The sequence below is a fragment of the Plecotus auritus genome (assembly GCF_963455305.1).
Source record: "Plecotus auritus genome assembly, chromosome: 9".
Classification (NCBI taxonomy): Eukaryota; Metazoa; Chordata; class Mammalia; order Chiroptera; family Vespertilionidae; genus Plecotus; species Plecotus auritus.
The window spans coordinates 8,340,845-8,358,293 of NC_137783.1; the positions used below are offsets into that span (position 1 = coordinate 8,340,845).

At 46.6% G+C, this 17,449-nt stretch overlaps 1 protein-coding gene across 6 annotated transcripts in view; it reads left to right on the plus strand.

Annotated features, from left to right (window-relative positions):
• Positions 1-1,464: 1,464 nt before the first annotated feature.
• The window catches only part of SHTN1 (shootin 1), a 96,765-nt gene continuing 80,780 nt past the window's right edge, over positions 1,465-17,449 (plus strand). For 5 of the 6 annotated variants that reach the window (XM_080641024.1, XM_080641026.1, XM_080641023.1 and 2 more), the window contains exon 1: positions 1,465-2,159. In XM_080641024.1, the coding sequence (XP_080497150.1) occupies positions 2,102-2,159 (58 nt within the window). In that variant the 5' untranslated portion in view covers positions 1,465-2,101. The remainder of the gene's footprint in view (positions 2,160-17,449) is intronic. The other variant, XM_080641025.1, reaches the window with a different exon arrangement.

Genomic DNA, 17,449 nt, shown 5'->3' on the forward strand with positions numbered 1-17,449 from the left:
TTTTCCTGTAGTTGAGTCTGAATTGTCTCATGTTTCCTGGGCCTTTTTTATTTTTTTTAAATATATTTTTATTGATTTCAGAGAGAAAGGGAGAGGGAGAGATAGAAACATCAATGATGAGAGAGAATCATGGATGGGTTGCCTCCTGCACACCCCCTACTGGGGATCAACACCGAAACCTGGGCATGTGCCCTGGATGGGAATCAACCTAGGACCCTTCAGTCTGCAGGCTGACGCTCTATCCACTGAGCCAAACCAGCTGGGGCTCCTGGGCCCTTTTTAAACTTTGAGGATTAAAAAGTAATTTCAAGGCAAAGCCCATTTGGTCACCTGGGGATCTTATGAAAAACTAGGGAAAGACTTGAATAATTAAGACCCTATACTAAATTTATATTTAAAGTTTCAAAATGTTAGTTCACTCTAAAAATACTGTGCAGCCCTTTTAGATCACTCTACCCCTGAATCACCTATGCTAAACTATTATACCACCATTTTAGGCGAACGAAGTGCTACTGCTTTTTCAAGCTTGTTTGAGTTACAATTTAGTAGGAGTATCAGACAGATAGTTACAGCATTTACCTGTATTTCAGCCCCCTCCCACCCCCTCTATCATGGAGGGACCCCCTCAGCAAATGAAGTTGGTCGTTTGCATAAAATAGCAAGTGAGAAATGAGCAGACACGCTTTGCTGGTGTAGTACCCACACTAAGAGTTTTGGGTCTGAGAAAAATCAAGATGTTCAGTAAATCTAACTTAATTGGATGCTTAATGATCAGTGTAGAAGGACTGTGCCTGTTTTAGCTCATAATTAGCATCTACAACCCCCTTTTCGCAGACCCATAACCTTAAAAAACACACCCACCTATTGTATGTCAAATTCTGGATTTGATGTTTTGTATATCTTCCTCTCCCTGTTCAACCCTTACAACTCTCTGTGGGGAGTAGGTATTAGTATTATTCCCATTCTTTAAAGTTCCAAGAGGTCAGTAGACTGACCAGAGACTAACCACCACCAATTGGGGGTTGGGAGAGCCATTTTGCAGTGGCAGGCCTGCCTCCCCTCTTCAGCTCAGGGTCTAAGCCAGAGCTGGGTTTTCAGTGCCGAGGGCAGTGAAGGGGGACATATGCTGGGCTTCCCGCCGCCAGGCGATGCTGCCAGGCCGCTGTGTGACGTTGGGCATTTGGACCGCAGTGGCAGCCTCGCTAAAGAGGAGGTTCTCCCATTAGGACCAGGGGACCCGCGAGGACCTGCGCCCCACGTGCTGCAGGGCCCACGTTCTGACCGCCGCCCAACCCCAAGGAGGTTGGAGAAAGCCAGCCCTGGCCCTGGGAACTGTTCACTGACGACCACGCCCTCCCGGCTCACTGTGTCTACTTAATGGACCGGATTGGTTCAGTCCCTGACTGCTTTTCCAGGTGCAGACCGTGCACCCCTGCGCCTGCCCCTGCCGCCCCGCCCCGCCCCGGAGTCCACCGTGAGAGAACTGGGAAGGCGCCCGTTATGTCCCGCTCTACAGGGGAGGCTCGCGGAGACCCGCCCTTGCGCAGTGTTTAGAGTGGGGTTCCCCGTCTAGATCCAGGGCCGGTTTTGTTCAGAATCCACCTCTTGGGGTCCCGGAAGGGCGGGTAGGCGGAGAAAGGTGTGCAAAAGCGAGCCAGGGCGAACCCCAACGCTGGCCCGCTGGCCCGCAGGCCCGCAGGCCCGCACGCCCTCCCGCCAGCGCAACCTGCGGCGCCGGCCTCCGCGGAGAAAGCCGAGCCGCAGCTGTGATCGCGGGCCGAGGTGGGGGCTGCAGTCCCGGCCACCGCGGGGCCCTCTCCGCCCCACCCCCTGCGCTCGCCTGCGGGGCTTCCCGCCCCCGCCCCCGCTCCCGCCCCGCCCCGCCCCGCCCGCCGGCAGGTGAAGCGGCTCGGGCGGCCCACTAGGTGCGCGGGGATGATCTCACCCGTGCGCTCCGCGCCAGGAGGAGGAGGAGCGGGAACCAATCCAACTTCCGGGTAGGGGAGCCGCACGCTGCCGGCGTCTTGCTTTTCCTTCCCCCTCCCCCGCCGTATCCCTCGCCTCTCCCTCCTGTCCTCTTCTCCCGACCCCACCTGTCAAAATGAACAGCTCGGACGAGGAGAAGCAGTTGCAGCTCATCACCAACCTAAAGGAGCAAGGTAGGCGGGCGCGCGGCCGCCAGGTGCGGGCAGCGCGGCCCATGGGCGGGGCGGCTCCCGGGCGTGGGGTTTAGGCTCGTGGGAGCTGGGCGGTCGGTGGCGCGGCCGCGTGGGCACCCGCGGAGCTCCGTTACCCGTGCAGGAGCATCCTTCGCGCCCCGCGCGCCTCGGAGAGCCCAGGGCCGAGGGTAGCGCGCGGGTGCGGGGAGTGTCGGCGCGGCAGTGCGGGAAATGCTTGCCGCCGGCTGCTTTAGCTGGCGATCTGGGGTGTGGGGGGAAGGGACGAGGATTCGGCTCCACGGTACCACCTTCCACGCGGGGTTAGCGCGTGGGGCTGGATATCTTGGGGGGGGGGCGGTGGTGCGGGCAGCTCAGCTGGCCCTGCTCCCCAGCGTGGCCCCACCCTTGCCCTTTGGCGCTGGGAGGCCTGCAGCTTGCGCTCCAGCCTTCCCAGCTTTTCAGCCTGGTTGGCTCTAGTTCCTCTTTCTTTACCCAGCTAGGATTTTCAGGCCACGATACGTTTGATCACTTCTCGTTTTTAGCCATTTATTAGTCAGGGAGATAATACCTTGCCTGTGTGCGGCTTCCTGAATTAACACTAGGCTCTCCTCCACTGGAAAGTCAGGCATGCCCATGCCATTCCACGCTGCCTGAAGGGAGATGGCCCCTTCATGAAGAATTGGTTGAATCAATCCTTTTCATCTCTTACCACACTTCTGAACAAAAACAAATGAATGTGAACCCAACACTTTTAAAATGTGAAAGTATTATTACCCTGACCAAAGGTGGCCTGAGGGTAGGGGTCAAGAAAGAGAGGAACCACACAAATGTAGGAAGTAGGAACATCTAGGGAAATGCGCTTTTTTGACCAACTTGCTGACATGGCCACTCTGTAGAAGAGCCCCATGGGGCCCCTTCTCTGAGGCTGATCCTTGGTGGTTAGTCCCAGCTGTTTCACTTCTCTTTGCCCAACTCACCAACTCCATGAACTTGGAGGAGGCGGTTTTTTCTTTTCCAGGCGCCTTAGGGTTAATTCTTACCTGACCAAAGGCGAGAGCTAAAGCAGGTGATTTCATGAGGTTCTGCCCAGTGCTGTGACTTTGCGGGGATATGTAAGTCCTTCTGGAGCACACACTCCTGGAAACACGTCTGTTTACTGTGTGAGCTTGGGGATGTTCTTGAACCTGACTGAAATGGTCAGAACGCATTCCTCTGTGGTATCTAGGAAATGTTGGGAAAATGCGCGTGAATTTTGCCTTCCCAGTACCTTCAACTCCTATTGTAGGTTAGCCCAAGGTCATAAAGTCACAGGCATCAGTGAATCTGGTGGGTGGGCAAAATTCCTGAAGTGTTTTAGTGAAGGGTTGGATTCTATGAGTATTTTTATTTTTTAAATATATTTTATTGATTTTTTTTACAGAGAGGAAGGGAGAGGGATAGATAGTTAGAAACATCGATGAGCTGCCTCCTGCACACCCCCTACTGGGGATGTGCGCAACCAAGGTACATGCCCTTGACCGGAATCGAACCTGGGACCCTTCAGTCTGCAGGCTGACGCTCTATCCACTGAGCCAAACCGGTTAGGGCTCTATGCGTATTTTTAAATTTTCTAATAACAACCCCCAATAACATAAAGCCTTTTTAAAATTCAAATATAGTTGACATATAATATATTAGTTTCAGATGTACAATGTAGTGATTCAACCTTTATGTATATCTTATGATAGAATCACAGCGAAAAATCTGGTAGCCATTTGCTATTTGACAAAGTTATTATATTATTGACTATATTCTCTGTGCTATATATATACATTGTATTCCCACGACTTATTTATTTTATAAGTGGAAGTTTGAACCTCTTGTTCCCCCTTCACTTTCACCCTCCCCTAAAGACTCTTACGTCAGATTCTAGAGATTTCATTATTGGTAATATTGGCCATTGGATACCAGATCTTTTGATGGATGGTCAGTTTCAAATAAGAAGATAAAAATTCCACTTTTTTCCCCATTCTGTATATAATTTCAAGGGTAGAGTAACAGTGCAGATAACCCACAAATTGTTTATATTTGATTTTTGGATACATTCTCTGTCTGTATGTTGGATATGAGAGCTGAGAAAAAGGGTGGAGTCTTAAGTTTCTGGTTCTTTCTCATACTGGAAAACAAATACATGTCATTGGCATTTTTAGAGGATGCATTTCCTTGGTTATAGACATATCAAAGGCAATAGACCAGTGGGAGTTTGAAATTTGTGTTTCTTAAAAGGTACACTCTTATGTTTTTTAGGATATGGAGTCTGGTTACCCAGGTGTTGGAACTTTTTGCAGCCCACAGTGTGATTTTTATACATCTCAGAACCAGGGCATGTGTCTGTCATTGGATCATAGACCGTGCTTACAAGTTTGAGAGTATTTACTAGTAATTGCTGTTTGACCGATGGAACTCACTGAGAAAATAGGGGCTTGAGGTGGAAAAACAGGCACCTAGATGTTTGGGCTCTTACTAATATTATAATCAATTTTGTAAGCTGATGGTGTGTATAATTTACTTTTGAAAATAGAGAGTACTTTGTACTACCTGTTAATAACATTGTGAATAACTCCACTAACCCCTATTTAATGTGAACAAAAACTAATATCCATCAAATACTCTATTTTCCTTTTTTAATGCTGAGAAAACATGTTTTTTCTTTAACCCATACTTACGAGGTACCTACCATATATAAGGCCCATGCGCTAGGTATTGGGGGGTGGGCTGGTGAACCAGTCTTTGCTCTCACCGAGTTTATTGTCTGGTAGACAGTCATTCATAAAATAATCATATAAATACATTGGTACAATTACAAATATTTTTTCTAGGATAGATTCTTAGAAATGGACTTGTTGGATTAGAAGGTATGAACACATAAGGTTTTGCCGGACATTGCATAATGCCCCCCACAATGGCTACACCAGTTCACATCCCACTACCCCCAGCAGTACCCATGACACCACACACTGGCCAACAGCGCTCTTTATTAATTTTGACAGCCTGACAAGTTTCTTCATTTCTCCAATCTAATGAACACAAATGGTACCTTTAAAGAGATCTGTATTATCTGGTTATTAGTGAGGTTTGAAATCTTTCCACATGTTTATCCACCATTGAGGTTTCATCGTATTGTTCCTTCCTCAGTGAGTTTTAAGTCTGAAATTTGAACCCATTCCCCAGGAGGGAGCTCAGAGGGAAGGATGCTATCTACTCTGAATGGCAGAGCTGACAGCAGCCTTCCCTAATGTGAAGCCTTCAGTGGTGTGGTGAATAAGGTTGCTTTTGACAAAAGTTGTGAAATGTAATGACAGAGTCTGTCATAATATGAACAATCTCTAATTTATACTTACCATTTCCTAAGCTCATGTCTTATAAATCACACCCACTTCTGAATTACTTCAAAACATTGTATGTTCCCTTCTAGTGAATGGTATAATTAGCTATATTATGTCTTTCCAGAAAGTTATATTATGTCCTTTAAAAAAAATTAGCCAGTGTGCGATTGCTTATGTGCAAGCAGATGTTGAGGTAATGAGGTAATTCTCCTTTTGTCTTTTTGGGGGCTTTATTTTATTGGACTGATTGACATCTCTAATGTACTGAGAAATGGCAACTTGGGACACTATTTCCAATGCATATTTCCTAGCTACTAAAGTGGACATTTCCCTTACAAAACATCATACAATTTGCTCCCCTTCCAGAATTCTGTTGGGAAATGACAGCTTAGCATTTGTTTAAGGTATATGATTTTCTTTGTAATTTATTCCACTCACATGCATTGAATATTCATAGCCAGGCACTGTGCTAGGCATCAGAGATGCAGAGATGAATAAAACCTTGTCCCTCCTGGTGAGGATTTCCTACTCTAGAGATGGTGATAGGCCTGTAAATTACAGGAAGAATGTCTAATCCACATAGTTTGGGTCATGTGTTTAAGTCCTTCGGCCGGGGGGAAGTAGGGCACTTTGATTGGCAGCCCCCACAAAGACCAAGGGATTGGAGGTGTCCCAAAAAGAACGGTGTGCCACTACCAGAAGCGGGGATGCAGGCTGGGCCAACCCCAACGATGGCCGTCCACTAAACGGGTCAGCACAGTAATGTGTCATTTGGAACTTGTGGAGGACGTTGTGAAGAGAGTGGTTGTCACTTAACCATAAGGATGTTCTAACATAATACCAAAATGACAACCAGCCACCCAAAAGTCCTGGGCTAACACTATTTAAAATGGATTACGATAATTGGTTTTAAAACAGAGTAACCTCCTCTCACCTTTACTGACTATTATAGTCCTCAAGATTATTGACAGAGTGCTTAAGGTGCAGATGGAAATTTAGTCAAGCTTATTCTTAGAGCTGAGCTAGGCATGGGTTAGGACAGTGGTCGGCAAACCGCGGCCCGCCAGCCACATGCGGCTCTTTGGCCCCTTGAGTGTGGCTCTTCCACAAAATACCACGTGCGGGCGCGCACGTACAGTGCGATCGAAACTTCGTGGTCCATGCGCAGAAGTCAGTTTTCGGCCTGGGCGAGTCTATTTTGAAGAAGTGGCATTGGAACACTCAAGGGGCCAAAGAGTGGCATGTGGCTCGCGAGCCGCGGTTTGCCGACCACTGGGTTAGGATGTATACATCTATTTCCTTGCTCTGTCAGCTGAGAGCTTAGAACACTTCTAGCTCCAGAACGTGGCTTCTTACACCATTCTCCGACGAAAGGAACAAGAGTCCTGGGAGAAATGGCTGATTCCAGGACAGGGGTGGCTGGGGCAGGAAATATACAAGATGAGCCGGGAGCATCTTGTACCAGAAACCCAGGAAGTGCTCAAACAAATGAGCCCACAGTCATGGGGGTATGTCAAGAGATACAAAGAACTTCCTCATTGATAGTTCTCTCTCTCTCTCCCTCTTCCTTCAAATGGGCCAAACGTGGGACAATTTGAATATTGGATTATAACCCAAAGGATAAAATAGATAGTCCTGATCCATACTGATAAAAGTAAATGATTGAATAAACAGGGAATAACACAAGTCTTCTATACACACAATTCCAAATAATGGGTGTAGAGACTCCTGCTCAGAGAGGGTAGTATAGCGCCTTATTCCTTCAGTGTGGGCTGCCCCCCGTGAGTTCCTTCCGAAGAGCACAGATGGGAAGGGGAGGAAGAGGGATGTTACAGTGGAGACATTACCTCAGCGAGGTGACCGAGGTCCACTTCAATGGCGATTTAAGTCATGTGGATAGTATGTACCTTTTTGGGTTTTTTCCCAGGAAGTTTGATATTATTTTATTTTGTTTCCACCTCGTTGAGGATAATGTGTACTTTTGATAAAGGATGATGAAAATGGCACTTTACCTCTGGATCTTCCCCTAAAAACCCACAGTCCCAGTCTCTTCATGAGGAAAACATCGGACAAATCCCAACTGAAGCACATTTTGCCAAGTACCTGCCCAGTACTCCTCAACACTGTCGAAAGTCATCAAGAACAAGGCAGGTCTGGGAAACTACCACAGCCAAGAGGTGTCTAAGGAGACATGACATCTAAACATAATGTGGTGTCTGGGTGAGATCCTGGAGCAAAAGGATCCTAGGACTTGAAGGAAAAATTAAGGGTGTATGAGTAAAGTGTGAACTTCATTCATAATAATACGGAGGTATGGTCGGCTCTTTGTAATAAACGTACCGTCCTGATGGAGGATGGTGATGATCGTAGAAACTGGGTGTAGGGTGTCTGGGAACTCTGTACTATCTTTGCAATTTTGCTATAAATCGAAAGCTTATAAAATTCAAGTTTATTGAAACTAGTAGTGCTGCTTACATTCTTAGACACATATATCTCTAAGTGCAGCCGTAGGAAAACTTCTCCAAAGTGCAATTATCGGATCCAAAAAGTATGTGTATTTTGAACTTCGCAGTGCTGTAGGTTTTATTTTATCAAGTTGCAACACAGCCAAACTTTGCTTTGAAATGGAGAAGGAACATGGCTTTTGTTTCTCTCTGCTTACCATGCTGGCTAAGCATTTTAAACGTTAAAGCATGAGTTCTGAAATTTGTGTATGGTACAATGAGCAGGAATGTATTAGGACCCTTTTAGTTAAAATCCTCTGCAGCACGAATCAGATCAGTGTATGGTTTTGATATAGAGGTTTGTTGTAAATAAGGGTTTTGGGGAGCAGTTTTAGGCTTACAGAAGAATTGAGCAGAAAGTACAGAGAATTACTACATAGTTCCTCCCTCCCCCTCCTCCCCATGTTCCCTATTATCATCATTAGTGTGCTACATTTCTTAGAATTGATGAGCCAATATTGATACAAGATTATTAACTTCCGAAGTACATAGTTTACAATAGGGTTCATTCCTTTTTTTTTTTTTTTTTTAAATATTTTGTTGATTTCAGAGAAGAAGGAAGAGGGAGAGAGAGATAGAAACATCAATGAGGAGAGAGAATCATTGATTGGCTGCCTCCTGCACACCCCACACTGGGGACCAACGCGGGCATGTGCCCCAACCGGGCATGTGTCCACAACGCGGGCATGTGCCCCAACCGGGAATTAAACCGGGAATTGAACCGTGGCCTCCTGGTTCATAGGTCGATGCTCAACCACTGAACCAAGCTGGCTGGGAAGGGTTCATTCTTTACATTGTATTTTCTATGCTTTTGACAAATGTATAACCTGTACCTACTATGACATTATTATGCCAAAAAAAAATTTCCTCTGCTCTGCCTGTTCATCCTCCCTTCTTACGCCTGACCTCCTGGCCACCACTGATCCTTTTACCAGCTCCATCGTTTTTCCTTTTCCAGAACGTCGTACAGTTGGAATTGACAGTGTGTAGCCTTTTTAGGTGGGCTCTTTCTAGTCATATGCATTTAAGGTTCCTCCATGTCTTTTTTCCTGGCTTGATAGCTCAGTTATTTCTCTTTATCACTGGATAATACCCCATTGTGTGGATGTACCGGAGTTTGTCTACTCACCTGTTGGTGAACATAGTGGTTGCTTTCAAGTTTTGACAATCATGAGTAAAGCTGCTGCAAACATTCGTACGGTGGTAAGGGAAGTGTTGTGGTCCTATGACAAGGTCTTAGTCTTTAAGAAGCCTGGGCCCCTGAGCTGTGACTTTCACAAGGGCTTCTCAGCGTTGTTTTTTTCCTCCTTCGTGGAGACAGGAATGCTGGAGGGGGCTGGAGTGGGGTTATAACTTCCCCCAAGTCCGGAAGGCTCTGGGAGGACAATTTCTCTTGAGAGCAGGCCTGTTAAGAAGAACAGAATGCTCTAAGCATATCTGGTACTGGCTACTTCCCCCTCCCTGGCCGGGTGTTCACTGTGAAGCCCTGCTAGCAGTCTTGGAGGTAGAACTCACAGCAGTGTGGGGCCCTCCTAAGACTGATCTGTTCCCTGAGATGTTTTTTTTTTTTTTCAGTAGTTAATAATCTTGTATCAATATTGGTTCATCAATTCTATGAAAATTGATTTCAGAGAGGAAGGGAGAGGGAGAGAGAGATAGAAAGAACGATGAGAATCATCAATCGGCTACCTCCCCCACATCCCCTACTGGGGATCAAGCCCACACCCAGGTATGTGCCCTGACTAGGAAGCAAACCATGACCTCCTGGTTCATAGGTTGACACTCACCAGGCTCACCTGAGGCTTTGAAATCTCAGACTTGTTAGAGCTGAGCTCCTGGCTGTTGTCATGTTTGGGTTTCCTGTGTTGGTGCGTGAGCAGCGTCTGCACCTCGGCTTCTGCTCTAATTAAAGTTATGATCCTCTCTATCTGCTCGATTGTCTCTCCAGTTTTTGGAGTAGCGATTTGCCCTGTGACCTCAGTTCTCGGATAGATCTAAGAAGAGTTGTTGATTTTTGGGTTGTTCAGCATTTTTGTTGTTGTGAGGAAAGGAGCGTCAATTTATAAGTTTGTTACATACCAGACCAGAAAGCAGACTTACATATGTATTTTTAAGGTTATTCAGTTTCTTTCCTTTCTGTTGGTTACTTTTTAAAAATTTATCTTTTTTGTTGAGAGCTTTACAGATGTTCCCCCCCATTACTTTTTCCCTATTGACCCCCCTCCTTCCCACTCCCACCCCCTCCTCAGGCCTTCACCAAACCATTGTCTGTGTTCATAGGTTATGCATATCCTAATATATAAAAACCCAGGGTCCGTAACATCCAAAACGACTGAAGGCTTGACCAACTGGAAGTCAGTCCTGGGTTGCTGTGGTGACCCAGCACTGACTGCCATCACTGCGGGCGCCCCAACCCAGCACTGACTGCCGAGGGGGCTACGGATCAGGCCCCAAGAGAGGCCTGGAGAGAGAAGCAGGATCTGATTCATAGCCTTTGTGGCAGCTGTTGATAAGCACTTGCCTCTCTTTCACTCCAGGCCTGGCCAGCAGCCCCGCCTCTCTGATCAGGCCCGTTGATAGGCCCGGAGATGCTGACTGGCATAGAAACCGACCAATCAGAACCAAATCTGGATGAAGTGCAAGGAGCCAATGGCTGCCTAGGAGGCGCAGCTTTTGACGCTGACTGGCATAGAAACCCACCAGTCAGAACCAAATCTGGGTCAAGTGCGAGGAGCCAATGGCTGCCTAGGAGGTGGAGCTTTTGACATGACTGGCATAGAAACTGACCAATCAGAACCTAATCTGGGTGAACTGCGAAGGCAGAACCTAAGGTTGGAGCTGAGAAGGGGTTTTAAGGGCAACAGCTGTTTGGTGTAAGGTGTAAGAAAGTGGTTCAATTTTTTAATGACCGGTTTGGCAGTATAGTGCATATGGCTGGCTATCAGTTCAGATATAGGGATTATGTATTTTTGTCTGCCAAGAGCATCTTCTTCTGATGAAAAAGGCTCTCCCCTCCCATTTAAGCAATCCTATCCTATATAATCTATCTATGCCACTAAAAGGGTAATATGCTAATTAAACTGGGTTTACTGGCCATCTTCTGGATGTCTGACTTCCTTCCAGACAAAGCCATAGTGGTGGGGACCGAGGCAGAGGCCATTAGGGGTGATCAGGCCGGCAGGGGAGGGCAGTTGGGGGCGAGATCAGGCCGGCAGGGGAGGGCAGTTGGGGGTGAGATCAGGCCAACAGGGGAGGGCAGTTGGGGGGTGAGATCAGGCCGATAGGGGAGGGCAGTTAGGGGCAATCAGGCAGGCAGGCAGGCAGGCAGAGAAGTTAGGGGAGATCAGGCAGGCAGGCAGGCAGAGAAGTTAGGGGAGATCAGGCAGGCAGGCAGAGGGGTTAGGGGTAATCAGGCAGACAGGCAGAGGCAGTTAGGGGCGATTAGGCAGGCAGGCAGGTGAGCGGTTAGGAGCCAGCAGTTCCAGATTGTGAGAGGGATGTCTGACTGCCTGTGGGATCAGGCCTAAACTGGAGGTCGGACATCCCCCAAGGGGTCCCCAATTGGAGAGGGTGCAGGCTCAGCTGAGGGAACCCCCTCCACGCCCCCCGTGCACAAATTTTGTGCACCGGGCCACTAGTATGCATATAAGATCTTTGGTTAATATCTTCTGTTGATTAATTTGAAATATCATTAATTCATTAACACTGAACTGTGTGTCCTCCCAAGTAGTGAGTAAATTTCAGGCTTGGCATAATTTCTTTTCAGATGTGAAATCTGTCACCTTTGTTTTTTTTAATCAGTTTTTCCAGCAGTGGTTTCCCTGATGTTTCTAATGCTTTAATTAACAAGTGAGGTAGAAATGACTTCTCTTTCTACTCTGGCTTTAAGAGCAGGACCCATTGGGATGTGTGCAGAAGGGAGTACTGTCCTAATGGCACATTATCTGTATGACTCATGTCCTCACTCCCCATTAGTAAGAAGCGTTTCAAGGCTCCATGAGCCTGAAAGATGCAGACTCAGTGGGTGAGAATCCACATGAGAAGAGCTCATGAGGCAGTGTTTCCTGGTTATATTTGATGGCTACTTAAAGCTTCGTTTTCTTTAAGTGTCCTGTTGTAACATCTGATGTAAGAGAGCCTCTGGATATGGGAGGAGAGTGTGTGTTCCTGTGGAGACTTAAATCCATTCTTCCTTAACGTAGCACACATGTGTGAGGTGCCTCCTGCATGCCAGGCATTGTGCCAGACGTGGGCCTCCGGGTGCATGAAGACAGGCCTCCCCCTCGAGGATTCTTTTGGGCCTAGCGCTTTAGCACGTTGTTCAGAGTAACGCTCAGTAATGTTTTTCACATGAGTGACCGGGAATCCGTAGACTGGTTCTGCCTCCATCGTTTCTTACTGTGGGATTTGACTTCCCAATCTTTGAAACGGCAATGTTAATCTTTGGCTTAATTGCTCCACGTCATACATTGATATGAACCAGCCACTCATCAACATAGCCATCGACTCCATGCTTGGTCTCCTGCCGGGTGTAAGCCGTGCATCCAGTGGGAGAAAGACGAGAAAACGGACCTCTGCTCAGATAATTCATAACATTGTATGTCGATGCTCTATAGAGACATATGAACAGTGTACATTGGTAATCCATTAGAAATATAGAAATGTAAGTGCTGATTTTTGCCTGCAGTATATGGGGAGGGTTTCTTAGAAGAAATGACAGGTTGAATTGCATTGAAGATGAGGAGGTAGGGGAGAAGGGGAGGGGAAGACCTTGCAGGCAGAGGGAAAAATATTTTAAAGGCATCTGGGTACTAAAGGTCTGAGAGGGTTCAGGGAAGCTTTGGGACTTTGGGTGTCATGGACTGAGTTGTGATCTTTGACTGAACAGTGTGGGGGTAGGGAGGGAGAGTGGGGTCCTAACATCTTGGGGGCCTTTAAATAAGAGAGCAAAATGGCCAGGTTGCTTTGTTACTATCCTATCTACCCCGTAAAGAATGAACTTGGGATAGAGGGTGGCTAGAGGCTCGATAAGAAGTGTTTGCTCTTATTAAGGGTCGGAATCAGGGCAGAGGTACTGGCTGTAGAGGAAGGGTAGATTGGAGAGTCGTTTTAAGAGATCTGAGCAGTTTGATCCTTTGGAGGTGGGACAGAGTGGGGCTTCGGGGTGATCCCGAGGTGCTCACTGTATAACTCGGTGGGTGATGGCATCAGGGGAAGGAGATCCTACGCAGGAAGTAGGAGGTTTCCGTGAATGGGAATCCAACGTGCTGAATTAGAGGACCGAGATGTCCGGAATAGTATTGTCCAGTAGAACTGTCTTCTTCTGTGATAGGGATGTTCTGTGTCCACCTGCACTATGGTAGCCACTGGCCACTTGTAGCTATTGCGCACTTGAAGTGTGGCTGATGCTACTGAAGGACTGAAATTTTTCATGTTATTTAATTTTAAATAAATTAGATGTGAGTAGCCAGCCACACTTGGTCTGGCATATTTGACAGTACAGGTCTAGAAAGTAGTGGTTGGAAATACTGGCCTGGAGCCAATGCTAGAGATGGGATGATTAACCTACCTGGACGGAGCGCTCGCAGGCACACGGGGTGCTTCAGGCTGAACTGGGAAGGTCCCAGGAGAACGGATGGTTTTCACCCTCGCCAGAGGTGTTACCTTCCATAGTTATCGACTTCAATTGTGATGTTCCTGAAACAGCTAAGTACACTCCGCTGCTTCCTGGGCTGGCTAGATCATGATTTGCAGCTTGGAAATTTAGGGAGTTAGAAAATAGAAAACCAGCATGATCCTTGAAGCACTTGCTCTGCTTGATACTCTCCTCGTTTTCTCCACATCCTCCTTTTTTCCACTCTAGACTCTTAGGTGGTGATTCCCCTCCTTGGCTGCACATTGCAATCACCTGGGGTGCTCACTTCTAAAAAAAAAAAAATAGATGTCAAGGTCTAGTTAAACCAGAAGCTTGGGTTGGGGGTGGGTAGAGAGGGGGCCAGACATCTGTATGACTGAAAAGCTTCCCGGGTGATGCTGATTGAAATGTGCAGCTCGTGGCCGTGCTTCCACTTCTTTGCCCAGCTACGGTTGACCTTTAGCCCCCGTTTTCCTCTTACTTGATGGCGGATAGTAGGCCTTTGGGTTGCAGACACTTTCCTACTGTGCCATCTTTCTTTCTTTCTTTCTTTTTTTAAAATACATTTTATTGATATTTTACAGAGAGGAAGGGAGAGGGAGAGTCAGAAACATCGATGAGAGAGAAACATCCATCAGCTGCCTCCTGCACACCTCCTACTGGGGATGTGCCCGCAACCAAGGTACATGCCCTTGACCGGAATCGAACCTGGGACCTTGCAGTTCACAGGCCGATGCTCTATCCACTGAGCCAAACCGGTTAGGGTTCCTGCTGTGCCATCTTTCACACCAGGTGGGACAAAAGTACGCCCCAGACTGAGCGCGTTAGAGACCAGCCTCCTCTGTTGTCGTGCACACAAGATTTGATGTGCTTCGCTGTGTCAGTAATAATAATACCCCCGGCTTACATGTATGGAGCACTTCACATGCCCAAGCACTCTTCTATCATACGTGTTCAGTCACTCACTCTTAGTAACAGCACCGTGAGACGTGTGTAGTTATTATTCCTGTTTTCCAGATGAGGAGTAGGAGACTCAGATCAACCCATTTGCCCAAGGTCCCCGGGCTACCCTGTGCTTGGGCTGGGGTCAGGCTGCACGTGTTCATTCCTGGGCGGTGGGACCGGAGGGCACAGTGGATTGAACTGCCCCTGTGGACTGTGGACTGAGAGACGGCGTCTGCCCAAGCTGTGGGCATTTTTTCCCATGGCAGAGTTGGTCAGATCCATCTTTTCTCTGGCATCAGTTAGTGCAAGATTCGGAGGATCCCTCTCATCAAATCACTGAGCTGTGCAGCTGACTTAATTTGTCCAACTGTGAGCCCGTTCTGGAACAATAAGAAGGCTTTTTCTGTGACCCTTCACTCTTGCCAAAAAAGAAGTAACTGAATAATGTAGGTCACTTCCTGTTTGGCCAGTTTTGCTGAGGATGGTTACATATGTATTCACTATGGTGTGTGTGTGTGTGTGTGTGTGTGTGTGTGTGTGTGTAAATGTTATTTAGAACAATGAGCTTGGTTTTCGAACTTCAAAGAAATAAAAAATATTAGTAACTTTTCCTTTCTCTTCTGCCTGGTCCCTCTTCCCTCTACCAAGTGGTTGAATTCTCGTCACACCTTTCTTCTCCTTTCCCTGTACCCGACTTTAGTATCATTTTTAACTCACACATAATCACAGTAAAGCATGTTTTCTGTGATTTCCATTAAGATACAATAGGTGAAGGGTTCTTAATGAACCCTTTTCATAAAGACCCAGTCATTGGGAGTCTATAATGTTTCATCTGAATTCTATTGGCAATATAATGGAAGAATAGTATCGGTATTTTTCAAAAGCCTTCAAAGCCATTATCTGATGTTTTAAATACAAAAAACATTTTCTTCATATCACTATGAGATCATGGTTTTAGAAGCCTTTATTGTCTGTTTTGTACGTCTGTAAAGTAGGTCAATAAGAATAGAGTGGTAAATCAATTGTGATTTTTCAGTTTCATCTGCAGATACTTTTAAATGTCAAGTAAACTAATGCAAAGTCTCTCAGTAAAGTCTATATTTATTTTTTTCCAAGCAATATTACATATAGTAATAAGATCTGGAATTATGAGCATAGATTACCCAATGGCATAAGTGCATATGTTTAGCATCCCTTAATTCCTTTGGCTTGTAAAAAAAAAAAAAAGTGTGGGGGGAGGGGAGGGCTTGCAGTGATTTTTTTCAGAACCAAGAACAGTTCAGTTCGTACTCATCGGTTTGGGTTTGTGTGGTGGAGGCTGATGAGGAGCTGGTGTGGGAGAGCTGCATCCTGTGGTTAATCAAATCTTTTCTGTTGGAAATGTAGTTCTTTTTAAAATGGCCGTGTCTTTACCTGTATTCCTTCAGCTGTTTTGTGGGCTCGTTTTCCAGGATTCTTTTTGGCGTGTGGCTTTAATTCTTATTTAGATGGTCATGGGCGGCTAATAAAACTTCTGGACCTTGGTGGTATGATCCCATAAATCTCTGTTCATTTGGATTGGATTGTCAGATGTTGGTCCTACCACCGCGGCAGCTCTTCTAAACCCTAGACGATTGGAGGAAATAAAACATGCACTTTACCCTGTGAGTTGTCTGTCTCAGTGGTTAGAATCAGACACTTCCAGAATTAATGAGCAGATAGGTATCTGAGATGTTCTTGAAGCCCTGGTTTCAGATTTTTAATTTTTATCTTTAGGTGATTCATAGAAATAGAAAGTTCTGTTTGTCTTTTTTTTTTTTTTTTTTTAAGAAAAACTTTTTGTATATAAATCCAATTACATTTTCAGAAAGTGAAAGTATAAAATTCCAATCTGATGATTTCCTGGCGTGTGTTAGCCGTCAAGGTGATGGGCTGGGAGTGGGCAGCGGTTCTGTGAGCCCCCCCCCCCCTCCCCCCCCCGAGGCACTGTGCTCCGTCATCAGCCCCAAGTCCTTCTCTTTCTTCCCGTCACACGCGCTGAATGTAGCATCCTCAACTGTGAGTGTATCTAAAAATGGTGCTTTGGCCCAGCCTGTGTGGCTCAGTGGGTGAGCATGGACCCATGAACCAAGAGGTCACTGGTTCGACTCCCAGTCAGGGCACATGCCTGAGTTGTAGGCTCAGTCCCCAGTAGGTGGCGTGCAAGAGGCAGCAGGTCGATGTTTCTCTCATTCATGTTTCTATCTTAATCTCTCTCCCTCTATCTCTAAAAATCAATAAAAACATATTTTGAAAAATAAAAATGGTGCTTTGACTAAAAGATGAGTGTGGGGGATTCAGATTACTTTATTTTTCTGGTAATAGAAGGTTATAAATTGAAAACTGCTGTTTTTCTCCTCCATATAGTTGGGAATATTTCTAAGTAATCCACACGTTTTTCCAACCCAGTGAAATGACTCTGGCTGGCGTGTGGTGCCTGGTGCATGAGGATCTTGCAGTGCCTGGAAGCGGCTGTTCTTAGCTGACTGCTCAGAGCAGGGACTGTGTTGCTCTGTGGAGGCTAAAGCAGATGTGTGACAGGGCGTGGGACGCGTAAGCCGACTGTATTTCCTGGCGGCTGATTAAAAACCAAACCTGATTCCAGCACCACAAACGAATGGTGCTGGAAGGAACGTCAGGAATGCCCACCGGCCAGGACCAAGTCTGGGTATCAGGGAGAAGTGCCTTGTCATGGGCCACGTAGGGCTCGCAGGTCTCCCTGATGACTGGGGAGAACCGGAATGGGCTTGGTGGGTCTCCTCCGCTGCCGCCTCTTTTCCTTCCTTACTCGTAGAAGCAGAAGCCCTTCTGTGGCCTCTTCTG